Consider the following 13,592-nt stretch of genomic DNA (forward strand, 5'->3'; position numbering starts at 1 on the left):
ATGGCGTTTTCAAAGCTTTTAGTTTTCTTCCTCACGTTCATCGTTTTTTCTGCGTTCCAAGAATCGGCTTTTGCAACAAAACAAGTAAGCATTGAAAATAGCTCTCATGATCAGAGTAGTACGCAGTACTACTTTTCCTTCATTGAAGGCATGCATGGAGATCGTGCATGCGTTGATATCTACCTAGCTAGCTGATTTTCTTTCTGCACTTCGAAGTTTTCTTTATGCTTTTTCTGCATGGTCGTAGATAAAGTACGTATTTTCTTCTTGTTTTGTTGTGATGTAGTCGTATATAGTGTACCTCGGATCCCATGCACACGCTCCAGACGTTTCTGAAGCTGAACTAGATCGGGTGACTGATTCTCATATTGAATTCCTCGGATCATTCTTGGGAAGGTATATATGCAACTTGCATGGTATCTTGATCTACGTTTATGATATTTTTGTATTTTCATATCTTAAACCAAAGGTTTTGATTCGCTTCCATGCAGTCATGAGAAGGCCAAGGATGCAATTTTCTACTCGTACAGAAGGCATATCAACGGTTTTGCTGCTAACCTCGAAGAGGAAGAGGCAGCTGAAATAATGAGTATATAAAGATCACAGAACATATCATGTTCTCCTCAGTCTCTAATTTTGTTTAAGAAAATATTTCATGTTAATCATGATCATGTTAATTAATTGCAGAGCACCCAAAAGTCGTGTCGATTTTCTTAAACCAAGGACGAAAATTACACACAACTCATTCATGGGAATTCATGTCGATGGATCAAGGGGGTGTGGTTCACTCAAGCTCCTTGTGGGAAAAGGCCAGATTTGGTGAAGACACAATCATCGGAAATCTTGACACTGGTAATGAATTCTCTCTCATGAAGTTTCTTAGTCAAGTGTTGTTAATTTTCTTCTTCTTCTTCAAGTCAAATGTTTCATGTAGTACGACATTTCTTTGAATTTATGGCACTGATGATGAAGTAGTTGTTATATATGTATTCTAGGTGTTTGGCCTACATTACAGAGCTTCAGCGACGAAGGTTATCGACCCATCCCATCAAAGTGGAAAGGAGATTGTAGAAATAGTCATGGAGTCCATTGCAATAGGTCTGATCATGTTCTGATCTTTAACGGTTCAATCCGTGTTTTTTTACCATATTTTCACTTTAGAGACAGCATTCGCTAAGATCTGTATATTCAAATTATGCACTCTATGAGCAATATATTGCGAATTAATTGTAATTTTTCCTCCTTATTGGGTGTTTCATTAAATGCGCGCAGGAAGCTAATTGGGGCGCAATACTACATCAAAGGCTTCGTCGCCTATAATGGGGCAGTCAACTCTAGTACTTTCGAAACTGTAGTTGATGTTGAAGGACATGGTTCTCACACGCTATCAACAGCAGGAGGGAATTTCGTCCCTGATGCAAGCATATTTGGTGTGGGCAATGGAACTGCCAAAGGTGGTTCCCCTCGAGCCCGAGTGGCTGCCTACAAGGTCTGCTGGCCAGGAGACTCAACCGGTGGATGCTTTGATGCTGATATTATGGCAGCCTTCGATAGGGCCATTCATGATGGGGTTGACGTCCTTTCTTTGTCACTCGGTGGCCCTCCTTCTTCGTACTTCCAGGATGGCCTTTCAATCGGCGCATTCCATGCTGTTAAGAAAGGTATTGTCGTGGTTTGCTCGGCTGGAAATAGTGGGCCATCTCCTGGAACTGTCTCAAATGTTGCACCTTGGTTGATAACTGTTGGAGCAAGCACCTTGGATCGACAGTTTCAAGCTTTTGTTGAACTCCAAAATGGGCTCCGACTCAAGGTCAATATCTTTAATTCTATGCTTTCCTTGAGATAAAAAAACTTGCTTTAATTACTCTTCTATTTTTGCCACTTCATTTGTTTGCCACTTTCTGTACTCCTTCAATATAGGGTACAAGCCTGTCTAGACCTTTGCCAGAAGATCGATTCTACCTACTTATAGCCGGTGCACAGGCTAGGGCTGAAAATAAATCTGCTGTAGATGCGTAAGAACAAATCGTTTTCCAGCCGATTTTCTCTTTGAATTCTGTTAATAAAAGCCTCAAACTGAAGCTTGTGTTTGATATACTATGTGATGAATTATTGCCAGTGAAATTTATTTTTGACTGTGTTTATTTGTGCTGTGCATGCAGTATGCTGTGCAAGGATGGAGTACTGGATCCTAAAAAGGTAAAGGGTAAAATTCTGGTCTGTCTGAGGGGGGAAATGCAAGGGTTGATAAGGGACAACAAGCAGCTCTTGCTGGTGCAGCTGGGATGATTCTTTGCAATGATAAGGTCGATGGTAATGAAATCATTGCCGATCCTCACGTGCTACCGGCATCACATATTAACTATAAAGATGGTCATGCTGTCTTTGCCTACATCACTTCCACTAAGTATCTCTCTCTCTCTCTAAACAGTAAACAGCTTTTTTTTTTTTTGGTCAATTTCCTCATAAATTATATGAATCAACAGTGACCCAGTGGGATATATAACGGCCCCAACAGCAGCACTTAACATAAAGCCTGCACCATTCATGGCAGCATTCTCGTCTAAAGGGCCTAATACTATTACACCAGAGATTCTCAAGGTTTGGCAATGAATTGAACATTAATTATTTTCTATATATGTCGATTCTTTTGGGATGAGCTCGCATTTAAGGCATTTTCATATATATATATATATATATATATATATATAAGTTACTGATTGTCATGGCTGAATGTTTTTCCTTCGACACCAAGCAACCAATTAGCTAGGCCATGACCACCTCATTTACACTATGAGATTAGTACAGCTTGTTCTTCCAGTACTGCAATTTCGTGGTATCGATCTGTAACTGTTATATATTTTCATTTCCAACTAATTTCTCTAAATGTTCAGCCTGATGTCACTGCTCCTGGAGTGGATATCATAGCTGGCTTCACTCAAGCAACAAGCCCGACAGAGCTACCCTTTGATCATCGTAGAGTTCCTTTCAACATTATGTCTGGCACATCCATGTCTTGCCCCCATGTTTCTGGAGTTGCTGGTCTTCTTAAGACTCTCCATCCTTCCTGGAGCCCAGCTGCAATTAGATCTGCGATCATGACAACCGGTAAGGACCTCGATCGATATATCTGTGTTCAGATCAATTCGATTTCTTGTTCTTGTTCTTGGGTTTGCTTGGATAGTTTGTTTAACCGTTTCTGCAACCATTTTTTTCTGACAGCAAGAACAAGGGATAACACTGTGAAGCCAATGCTCAATGCAAGCTATGTGAAGGCAACGCCATTCGAGCAAGGCGCCGGCCACATCCGACCAAACCGTGCCATGGACCCCGGCTTGGTCTATGACTTAACCAACGACGATTATTTGAACTTCCTCTGCAGCCTCGGCTATAACCAGACCACTGTTGAACTATTTTCCGATGTTACTTATGAATGTCCCAAGTCAGCCAGCCTTCTGGATTTCAACTATCCCTCCATAGCTGTCCCAAAGCTCTCTGGAAAGGTGACTGTGACTCGGAAACTGAAGAATGTTGGCTCGCCAGGTATCTATGCAGCTCGTGTCCTAAACCCAATTGGAGTTTCAGTCCATGTGGAGCCCCACATATTGAAGTTTGAGAATGTTGGAGAGGAGAAGAGCTTTACGTTGACCCTGGAAGCCGAGGAATCTGGTCTTGCTCGAGACTATGTTTTTGGAGAACTAATTTGGTCGGATGGCAGGCACTACGTGAGGAGTCCAATAGTAGTTTCTACCGCTAAGAAGATGATCAGTTAGAAAGTAGGATGGATGGAGAGGATCAGTCTAATTTAGTTAGAATTAGCATGAGTAAGATATTATTTACTAATTACATTCTCTTGCCATATTTTTTATTTTTATTTTTTAATTTTTTGGCCATGCTTTTTGGCCAGAACATGAATACTATGAGTTAGAGATGGCCAGTCGCTAAGAGTCTTATAAAAACTCACGTATTGATATACAGATCTATTTTATAACGTTAAAAGTAGTTTTACAATTTAATATAGTTTGTAGATTTATTTTTATATAATCTTTTTATGATTAAAGTATTTCTCTTTAAAATATTATCATGTTAGTGTCCAATTTCAATTTGTTAAGTTTTTTTTTTTAAATTAATTAAAACTACTTTCGTTTTACCATTTTCTTTATTATTTCTAGAAGAGTAATGCTCAACCAACACTCGCATCCTACTCTCATCACACTATATAAAATATGGCACTCTTGGATCATCTTTTATTTTTTTTCAAAAAAATCTACAGATTGATATTATTGACAATGCCATCTCATTATAGTAGGATGAAAGTGAGATAAGGGTGCGAATAGACGGTAGAACTTCCCTTTCTAAAATTATTTGGTATTTAGGATCGATCGATGGTGTATGATGCTAGTCTATGACAAAGTGGACACATCATGTTGCAATTTTATCAAATTTTATTGTTTTAAGATTTGAAAATTTTTGTGTGAAAATTTTAAAAAATTATAATAATTAAATAAGATAAATTGAGATACATTTTGTATCCAAATCGGGTCAACTGAAGTTACAGATCTAAAAAAAGAATGAAACTGAAGTTCGGGGGCTGGGTTTGGGAATGCCTAGGGATGCTGAGGATGCGGGGGAATGCGAGACGCAGGGAAATGAGCTAGTAAAATGAAAAAAAATTGGTTAACGTGGTACAATGCCACATTAGTTTATTAGATTCCTTTATATCTCTAGCAACTATGTCTTTAGAAACAAATAAAGTTATTACTTCGAAAGTTATATATGAAACTTGGCTGTTAATTCCCTGTGCAGCTGTGAAGCCCTCATGCAGCTGGAACTTTGGCGTCCTTGGTATGTTCTATCTATTAACAGTGTTTAAGCTTTTCAAATTTGGATTGAATCTTGATTTCTTTTCAAATTTTGATTTGACCCCTTGTTAAAAGTTAATATGCAAGGAAAAAAACAAGTTTGATATTATTATTTTTTTTGAAAATTTAAGACCATACTCATTCATTAAATTTTGAATTAAAGTCTATTCATTAGAAAAAGACATTAACTCAATGATAAAAATAAAGTTGGAATGAGCAATTATTATATATTTGTAACTTAAATCAACACATTTAAGTGGTTTCACAATTAAAACAATAAAAATAAGAGTAGTATTATACGCATTTATAATTTTATTTATAATTTTACGTATAAGACTCATTTTGTCAGTTTTTTTTTTAAATTCAAATACTGATCATAATTTTTAGCACATCATTATCGAACACGTGGATAAATAATGTTTCTTTATAAGTTTTTCATAAATATAATTAGCATTTTTCTAAAATGAAATTGATACTTAACAATATCCATAATGATTATGTACTCAATATGGTATAATATTTTATCCATTGGGTAAGGCTGCTATGCCACCTAGGCTTTTTTTTTCACATTCTTTTAATATATTTAAATATTTTAAAAAACATAAAAAAAAATACTAATACATTTAAAATCACTTTTTTAATCATTAAATAAAAGAAAAAAAAAATTAACCAACGATCAACTAGGGCTGTCAAACATAAGGTTGTGCATATAATCCGATAACCCGTTGAACCCGAGCAAAATAACTCAACCCGACCCGACTTTTATCGGGTGCCATCTTTTCGGATCTCCAACCCGACTAAGTAGCGGGTATGTGTTTTGGGTGTCAACCCGTCCGACTATAAGAGAATACTTATATTCAGTTCACAAACCCTAGCCTCCCAAATCAAGATGAGAACCCTGCCTCCCGTCTCCAACTGGCCGATCGATTCGTAAGCGAGGTTGCCTTCATTAGACGAGGCGTCTGCGTAGGAGACCACGCGCAGAGCTTATTCGGGTCGCAGGATACAAGCAAGACTGTAAGAGTAGGGTCTGGTACGACGCCGCCTAGCTTGCTTCTTCTCCATCTAGTGAATGACGCTGCCCAACTTGCTTCTTCTTCATTCCTCGGCAACTACTATTTTTATCTTCACTGCCATGGAGGGTCATAACAGTACGGGTTTTGCAGGCGAGCGAGGAGCATGGGATTGGAGAGTAGGAAGAAGATAGAAGTGGGTTGAATATGGTTTCGAAGAGTTGGTAATAATTTCTTTCGTGCAGTACCATCACAATTTAAAACCAAAGAAAATATTGCATTTTGATTTTTTTTTAAAGCGACCCATTTTGAAGAGGCTTGTGATAACTCTTCTCATCAACCCACCTGGGTACCTGAATGAGTTTCTTCGTTTTTATTTTACCGTATATTTATTGTATATAGAAGATTATTTGAGAGTAATTTGTTTATTTGCTCTTGTAATTACAGTTTGTTATACTGTTTATGGCTGTGATAAGAGCCAGGGCCACTGCTATGCCGCTCATCCCAGCCTACACCTCGGACGAGTTCGAGTTTTACCTCGCCGACTCAAGAGTCGAAACTCCTATTGACCTTAGAAAAAGGAAACGACCTTGCCCAAGCCACCGCATCAAAACTGAAAATCCCTCGCGTCACAGCCACACTCTCCCTGAAAATCTCTCGAGTGTTTTTTTTTTTTGGTCGGGTCGTACGGTTCGACCCGATTTCATTTTGTTCGGGTCGATTCGGGTCGGTTTGACTCTATAAACAACATCGTTCGGGTCGAGTCGGGCCTAAACCCAGCTGTACGAGGTCGGGTTGCAGGCCTAGTCAAACATAAGCGGAGCTTTGCCCTATATGTTTTTAGGTGCTATAATCTTTAATATATTTTAGCATAAAATTTGTAGTATGTTTTTAATTAGAAATGTTATTTTATGTTGAAAGGTGGAGGGAATAAATTTTAATTATTCACTATAATCCATCTTATCCTCTAATTAGCTTTATAAGATAGAGTGGAACGATTTGACAATGGACTCAGCTAAACTCAGTAAAGACGCGTTTGCCTCGCTGGAAAACTCTTCCTTTTCTTTCTTTCCTTCCTTCCTTCTCTCGGTTTCTCTCCCTCTCTCTGCTTCTATTTTCTTATTCGGCTGCTTTCCGTTGGAACCTGAGCAGATATATCGGAATTCGAATTCCCAAAACCGAAAACCTTTACGGGGATTCTATCCGAAGGGACTTTGAAGATTGGAGTGAGCTCTGTGTGTAGGTCACCCGAGTGACGACGGAATCGAAATGTCATACGCTTACCTCTTCAAGTACATCATCATCGGTGATACCGGTATTTTTTTTTTCTTTATCATTCTATCTCGAAATTCGATTTAGATCTTGTGAATCGAATCGATGTATTCTTTCATTCAGAATGGATCAAATTCCGTGTACTCGATTTCGATCTGGTTGTAATTTCTCTTTTGATTCGAGTTTGTTTGCTTGTTTGTTGGGCAGGAGTTGGAAAATCATGTCTTCTGCTACAGTTCACGGACAAGCGGTTCCAGCCAGTGCATGATCTAACCATTGGTGTCGAGTTTGGGGCCAGGATGATTACCATTGACAATAAACCCATTAAGCTTCAAATCTGGGACACGGTTTGTACTTCTTCTCTCTTTTCATCCCCGCTTTGCAATATCACAGACTTAAATTCTATAGATAGTTGCTGTAGATTTTAAATTGCACACGTTTTTTTTTTTTTTTTTTTGGAAACTTATTCTAATTCACACCCTAGTGTGAATTATTGGATGCTGTTGAAAAGATAACGCCTAGTTGGACTTTTAGGCAAACTTCCAGATAAAATAACTAGTTAAATGGTATCCGGGTCCATCATCCAAACTTGGTTTTGATTATTATAATGAAATTGGTTGCTTCTTTCTTAAACATGTATATAACTTTTATTTATGGAATTTTTTTTTTTTCCTGTTGTATTGCTTCAATTTCTATAAATTTGTTGAAGTGTTCTGTTTTGCACCTTATGTTATTGAAGTTTTAACTGCTAAAGTTTATTGGAAATATTCCAGGCTGGTCAAGAATCCTTCAGATCTATTACGAGGTCCTACTATAGAGGGGCTGCTGGTGCATTGCTTGTATATGATATTACCAGGTATTGCTTCCATTTCAATTTGAGCTTTCATTCGAGTTATAGTTTTTTATACAAAAAAGTTAACTTTTCAACTTTTGTGCTATAAAGTGAGCTTTTCCCTCGTTGATGAGGGAATTAAAAATATGTTGTTTTAAAACTCTAGCATCATGCGATTTAACTAGTTCCGTGTAGAGAAACTTCCGAGGGTGCAGTGCACGGGACCGTGGTTTACTCTGTAGGGGTGGGTCTGAAGGGCTCTGCCTTGGAGAGCTTCCCTAACAATAAAAAAAAAACTAGCATCATGAGCAACATTTAACTGGATGGTGATTTTATGATAATTCACTTTCAAACATATAAGTTATCTCATCAGAATATTTGCTTTGCCCTTAAAATCTCTGTACAAATTGGTGTTTTGCAAAATAAAATCAGTATTGGCAAAGAAAGCAGGATGATAATTCCATAATATAAAGGGGCAAGGCTCTATAGGTTCTTGCCTGGTTTAGCAAAGTGTCCTCGAGCAGATTTTAGTGTCTGACTAAGATACAAGTAGAAGTGTAGATAAAGAGCTTTGGTTTCTATTGTTATGTTTGATCATTTGTGCTTTGTAGTTGAGATAAGGCATTGGGATGACGGTTTTGATTGTTTACTCAGGAGGGAGACTTTTAACCACTTGGCTAGCTGGCTGGAAGATGCAAGGCAACATGCAAATGCAAACATGACTATAATGCTTATTGGTAATAAGAGTGATTTGGCTCACAGAAGGGCTGTAAGCACAGAGGAAGGGGAGCAGTTTGCAAAGGAGCATGGGTTAATTTTCATGGAGGCCTCTGCTAAAACTGCTCAGAACGTTGAGGAGGTGAGAACATATTGAGCTTATATGTTTGAGAATGTACTTGTGACAAAAAGTTGAACGATATAAAATAATTGAGGTTTGGTTTGTTATCTTAGTTTCTGATAGTAAATGGATTTGTGCAGGCATTTATAAAAACAGCTGCTACCATTTACAAGAAGATTCAGGATGGAGTTTTTGATGTATCAAATGAGGTTAGCTCTCCTTTAGTCATTGCCTGTTACTCTATTTTGCATCCTAATGTCGGAAATATGGTATTGTGAGTAACATTTTGCTTATTGGCATGGAAGGAAGTTTATGCTTCCAGTAAGTGAGAAAAATCCTTGGCAATGACATATACATGAAAATATGCGTTGTAATGTAAGACCGGTGATAGTTGTAAGATGGTGCTAATCCACTAGTCTGGTGTTATTTGCAGTCTTATGGAATAAAGGTTGGATACGGTGGAATCCCAGGACCATCAGGAGGCAGAGATGGCTCTTCTTCTCAAGGCGGAGGCTGTTGCGGTTGAAGTAGTTTGAGATCTCATATGCTAAACCGAAAGCAATATATCTATTTTTCTTGTGCTTTCTTGTTCTTCCGTTTTTTCTTTTTCTTATGGGTCTGAATATTAGACCCCCACCCCCACCCCCTTTTCCGCTTGTTTTATGTCCAAAATACGAGATATTTGTATAATGATTCATCCTGATGTCTTTTCTATTCGAATGTAAATTTAACGGTTGTTTCATTCATTAGTAGGTGTGTTGAAAAGGATTATGAAATTGTGAAAATGCAAGGAATGTACTTTCTTCTTTTATGATGATCTACATATGAGCCGTGCTAGCGTATTGTCCAGCTTTGACCGCTTGGCGTGCTCGCTAATACAAAATTTTTATTTTTTAATCTTCTTTTATTTTTTATAATTTTTTAATATATTTCAATATTTTTAAAAAATAAAAAAATATATCAATATATTAAAAGTTACTTTTTTAATTATTAAGTAAAAAAATTTAAATATATAAACTGTTAAAATGAGGAAGCAAATTAGGCGGTATAATAATATTTTTATCACATATATGGTATGCTGATGCTGGGGGCTTTTTACCGCTTTACACATCATGGGTTCTATAAAAAGCCATCTGGGTTGTGGCTGACGACCTGCTTTATTCATCTGTTCTGTGTAGGTCGATTATCATACGATCAATCAATAGCAGCCAATGCATCTTGCTTTTTTCTTCTAACCAGAAAAGGCAATTAGAACAATGAAAAAGTAGGAGATGATTTAAGGCTCCGATTGGATTGAGGTAGATGAGATAATTTTTAATAAAAGTTAAAAATAAAATAAAATAAAATATTATTTTTTAATATTATTATTATTTTAAATTTAAAAAATATGAATTATTTATTATAATTTATATAAAAAATTTTAAAAATTATAATAATAAGAAAAGATAAGATAAGTTATTTTTTTAACTCAAATAGACCTAATGGTATCAATTAATTAGTTGTGGATCGAGTCATGGGATGAAATGAATGGGAAGAGATAGATGGGAGATTGATAAAGATCATGTCTTGTTTTGAACACAATCCAAAGGGAAGGATCGGTGCGCGAGCCGGCCGGAGGTGCATGTTCGTCGCCGGGAGTTGTGAGAGGATTAGAAGATGGATAAAGAAAATGGGAAGTGATAGACGGGATGGTGGTGGTGGTGGTGGTGATGCCAGCGACTATGCATTTCTTTCTCTTCCAATCTCTACGCCATTATTGTTTTGGGTAATAAACAGACAAAACAATCAATCAAAAATCTCGTAAATAATTATATAAACTTAACTGTTAAAAGGTTTATGTCTCTACTTCACATTGCCAAGCACCGAGTCTCTTTCTGTCTCTCTCTGTGAGATTGCGACTGTATTTGGTAAAAGAAATTAATTTATTTTCAAGTTAGAAGTATCTTATAGATGCATCAGAGTAAAAGTAGAAGAAGAAGATGGCCTTTGGATTCGAAAAACATCTCATCTCATAATTATAATTTTTTTAAATTATTATATAAAAAATAAAAAATAATTAAATTTTTTAAAATTTTAAATAATAATAATATTAAAAAAATATTTTAATAATATTTTATTTAATTTTTATCTCTCATTTAAAATCAATGAGTTAGGAATGGTTAATGCGAGTTACAGGAAATAGTAAACAATTCTCGGTCCATTAACCGATAATGTTTACATTAACGCCAGTGTTTTGCACACCACCCATATGGTAGGAGGGGAGCATGAATCAGTACCATTTCTATGCATCAGTCTGCAGGCTGATGCATACGTATTTCCATCAGTACTAAATCCTGATTATCTCTCATCTTCGATAAGTAGATGTTTTGTTGGTAATGCAAATATGGGATTGAAGTTGACATTGTTATGTTTAAACCCTTGCGGAAACCCAGTTTCAGCTATCCGTCTCAGTGGGTAGGCGTTTACGTTAAGCCATTTCTCTGTAAAGCCCCAACTTTATCTTCTTTCCTTCCATAGAAATATAATTGGAATCGAGTAATAGAAGGCAAAAAATGGGGAAGAGCTTCACTCTGATTCAGACAGTCACCACAGCCGGAGCCTTCTCTGCCGTTTCCTTCTGGTAAATCAAAACTTCCCCATATTCCTTCTCATCTTTCCGTCACTTTCTCGGGAAGTTAAGCTCTATGCAAACTCTCTCAGGTACGGGTTCATGTTTGGCCGGGAGTCTGCCCGCAAGGAGCTCGACGAATTGATTGAGAATCTCCGCCGCGGAAACACTGATTCTGCTGCTTCTTCGCCTCCCCATTCCTAAATGGTATTCCCCTCTCTCGTTTGGTTCAAATTGCATTGTGGGTATTCTTGTTTTTTCAATTTGATAGAAAACTTAAGCTAATTGGTATCTCAAAAAATGGTTCTTTTGCTTTCCTCTGATTGTGCTTAAGGAGTATCACAATATATTGTGATGGATGTTTGGGATGAGCTTGAATCTCTCTCAAATTTTGTTTGCCGATAAAAAAAAAAAAGGTTTGGGATGAGCTTGAAGTGGGTATTATTTGATTTGCAATAATGCTAGAGTTCTGTATATAGGATCTCACTCTGCAAGATTGAGTCTTGGCTGACGATAACATCATAACACATAGAATGAATGTAATGGTATCATTATGTTGTGATTCTGAATTACCTGGTATATATTTTTAAAGGGTAAATTACCTGTTAGATTCTAAAGTAATTGTAATCAATCTTCGTTCTTTTCAAAAAAGTAGTCTGTCTTAATTACAGATTAGGTTTTCCTCCTGGTTTCCCGGATTGTATCTTTGGAATTTGACCCATTTGTGGTAATCTAGAAACAAAGTGAGCCTCTCACAAACTCATCCTACATTCTTTTCATAAATTCAAGCGTTTGCACTTTTGTTTTATCCATTTATATTCTCATGAAAGATCTCAGTTTTTATGATGTTCCCTTCGAGGTTAATCGTTGGTCTTTCCCTATCATGGGTCTTAACTTCCTTTAAGATAACAAACAGATCCTAGGCGAAAAATGAAGAATTTTGTCCTCTTTGAAGCAGAACATCTGAGAAAGAGTTTTCTATTTTGTTGTTCTTTAGTTGATGTTTTTTAATGGTGGTAGTGCTGGTGGCAACATAGACTTGTTGGACCAAAATTAAAGGATTTATGTAAGGTTTTGAAGTTTTATCTATGTTAGCTTATGAATTAACATACTTTCAATGGATCTTATGGTAACAAAATTCATCGTCCTCTTTTTTTGAATGTCTGGATGTTTACTTATGTCCTAAACACACTAGAAACCTTTTGGTGTAAAAATAATTGTATAAACCAAATCAATTTTATCACATTGTTGCTACTAATATTGACTGACCTGTTGAGAGGATCAAGATAATAATGCAATGCTTCATTTTTATTTATTTTTTGTTGTGCACTTGTTTCCCAAGATGTGGATGAAGATCATGAAAATTTAGTTATAAAAAACCTGTAGAGTTTTGAATCTCTACTTATCAAAGAAAAAAAAATAAAGTTTGAATCTTGGCATATTCAGAAGCTTGGTCAAGGTCCACAGCATCAAGAAGGCAGAGAAGAGTAATTTCATCCCTAAAGCTTGAGCCTTGTGCTGATCCACAAATCCCTAAGGTATTAAGGCATTTGTTGTAAGCAATCTCCAGCCTTCTTTGGCAGTATTTTTTACCTTTGCCATATGTAATCCTCAAGTAGTATTTTGCACTATAGATGGCAATTCTAAAACCTTGGCATGTTAACCTCAGTTTGTGGATTCATGTCTTCTAAAGACGTATACATTTTCACAGATTACAGAATTGGTATTGATAGAAGTTATAGCCCAATGTTTGTTAGTGAAAAGCATTCTGAGTTCATGGTGTATTATTTTTTAATTTATGGCCAACGTCTAATTTATGATGCATGCTTAATTTTGTTTGGTAAAATGGGTTAACAAGATTGCATTTCTATCCATGTGAACCACTTGGCTAAATTGGTCTCTTGAGCGTCAGCCTTTGTGCACTATTTGCACCTATACGAAAAAAAATGTCCTCTATTTACTTGAACTATTACATGTATATGAGGAAATGCCTCCATTTGAATTAAAATTTCTAGAGATAAAAAAAGTTGGATCTCACCTCAAAGAACTAAATGGAAAATTTAGACAGCATGATAAAGCATGAGCTTTTGATTCCAGAGGTGTATATATGCACAATCTAAACAGCTTAGACCTTAGTATTGAGAAGAAAATAATAATGAGAAAAGTC

General features: G+C 36.5%; 3 protein-coding genes across 4 annotated transcripts; all 3 read left to right on the top strand.

Annotated features, from left to right (window-relative positions):
• On the top strand, window positions 1-3,773 carry LOC121267061 (subtilisin-like protease SBT5.4). The gene is given in 12 exon segments (XM_041170938.1): window positions 1-84; window positions 287-396; window positions 492-589; window positions 688-852; window positions 996-1,098; window positions 1,273-1,810; window positions 1,921-2,015; window positions 2,163-2,230; window positions 2,233-2,407; window positions 2,487-2,601; window positions 2,895-3,108; window positions 3,223-3,773. Coding segments are annotated over 12 exon segments (2,316 nt in total).
• Window positions 3,774-6,881: 3,108 nt separating this feature from the next.
• On the top strand, window positions 6,882-9,626 carry LOC121267470 (ras-related protein RABB1c). Its single transcript, XM_041171342.1, has 6 exons — window positions 6,882-7,190; window positions 7,355-7,494; window positions 7,921-8,003; window positions 8,634-8,838; window positions 8,958-9,026; window positions 9,251-9,626. Exons 1-6 carry the CDS (start codon window positions 7,145-7,147, stop codon window positions 9,341-9,343), a joined length of 636 nt encoding a protein of 211 aa, XP_041027276.1. The 5' UTR covers window positions 6,882-7,144; the 3' UTR covers window positions 9,344-9,626.
• Window positions 9,627-11,147: 1,521 nt separating this feature from the next.
• LOC121267471 lies at window positions 11,148-13,188 on the top strand. Of its 2 annotated transcripts, XM_041171343.1 has the most exons (4): window positions 11,148-11,225; window positions 11,333-11,437; window positions 11,518-11,632; window positions 12,872-13,188. In XM_041171343.1, exons 2-3 carry the CDS (start codon window positions 11,370-11,372, stop codon window positions 11,627-11,629), a joined length of 180 nt encoding a protein of 59 aa, XP_041027277.1. In that variant the 5' UTR covers window positions 11,148-11,225; window positions 11,333-11,369; the 3' UTR covers window positions 11,630-11,632; window positions 12,872-13,188. The 2 variants fall into 2 exon arrangements, with proteins under 2 accessions (XP_041027277.1, XP_041027278.1); XM_041171344.1 differs by lacking the exon at window positions 11,148-11,225 and having other exon boundaries at window positions 11,239-11,437; window positions 12,768-13,188.
• The last annotated feature ends 404 nt before the right edge of the window (window positions 13,189-13,592 follow it).

Source organism: Juglans microcarpa x Juglans regia, chromosome 5S (genome assembly GCF_004785595.1).
Source record: "Juglans microcarpa x Juglans regia isolate MS1-56 chromosome 5S, Jm3101_v1.0, whole genome shotgun sequence".
NCBI classification, from domain to species: Eukaryota; Viridiplantae; Streptophyta; class Magnoliopsida; order Fagales; family Juglandaceae; genus Juglans; species Juglans microcarpa x Juglans regia.

What these genes read in the sequence shown, in the direction of transcription:
- LOC121267470 (XM_041171342.1), top strand. Translation starts at nt 7,145, where the DNA reads ATGTCATACGCTTACCTCTTCAAGTACATCATCATCGGTGATACCG. An exon ending in CATCATCATCGGTGATACCG is followed by an intron (nt 7,191 to 7,354) that starts GTATTTTTTTTT and finishes TTTGTTGGGCAG; the next exon opens with GAGTTGGAAAATCATGTCTT. An exon ending in TTTTTGATGTATCAAATGAG is followed by an intron (nt 9,027 to 9,250) that starts GTTAGCTCTCCT and finishes TGTTATTTGCAG; the next exon opens with TCTTATGGAATAAAGGTTGG.
- LOC121267471 (XM_041171343.1), top strand. Translation starts at nt 11,370, where the DNA reads ATGGGGAAGAGCTTCACTCTGATTCAGACAGTCACCACAGCCGGAGCC. An exon ending in TTCTCTGCCGTTTCCTTCTG is followed by an intron (nt 11,438 to 11,517) that starts GTAAATCAAAAC and finishes AAACTCTCTCAG; the next exon opens with GTACGGGTTCATGTTTGGCC.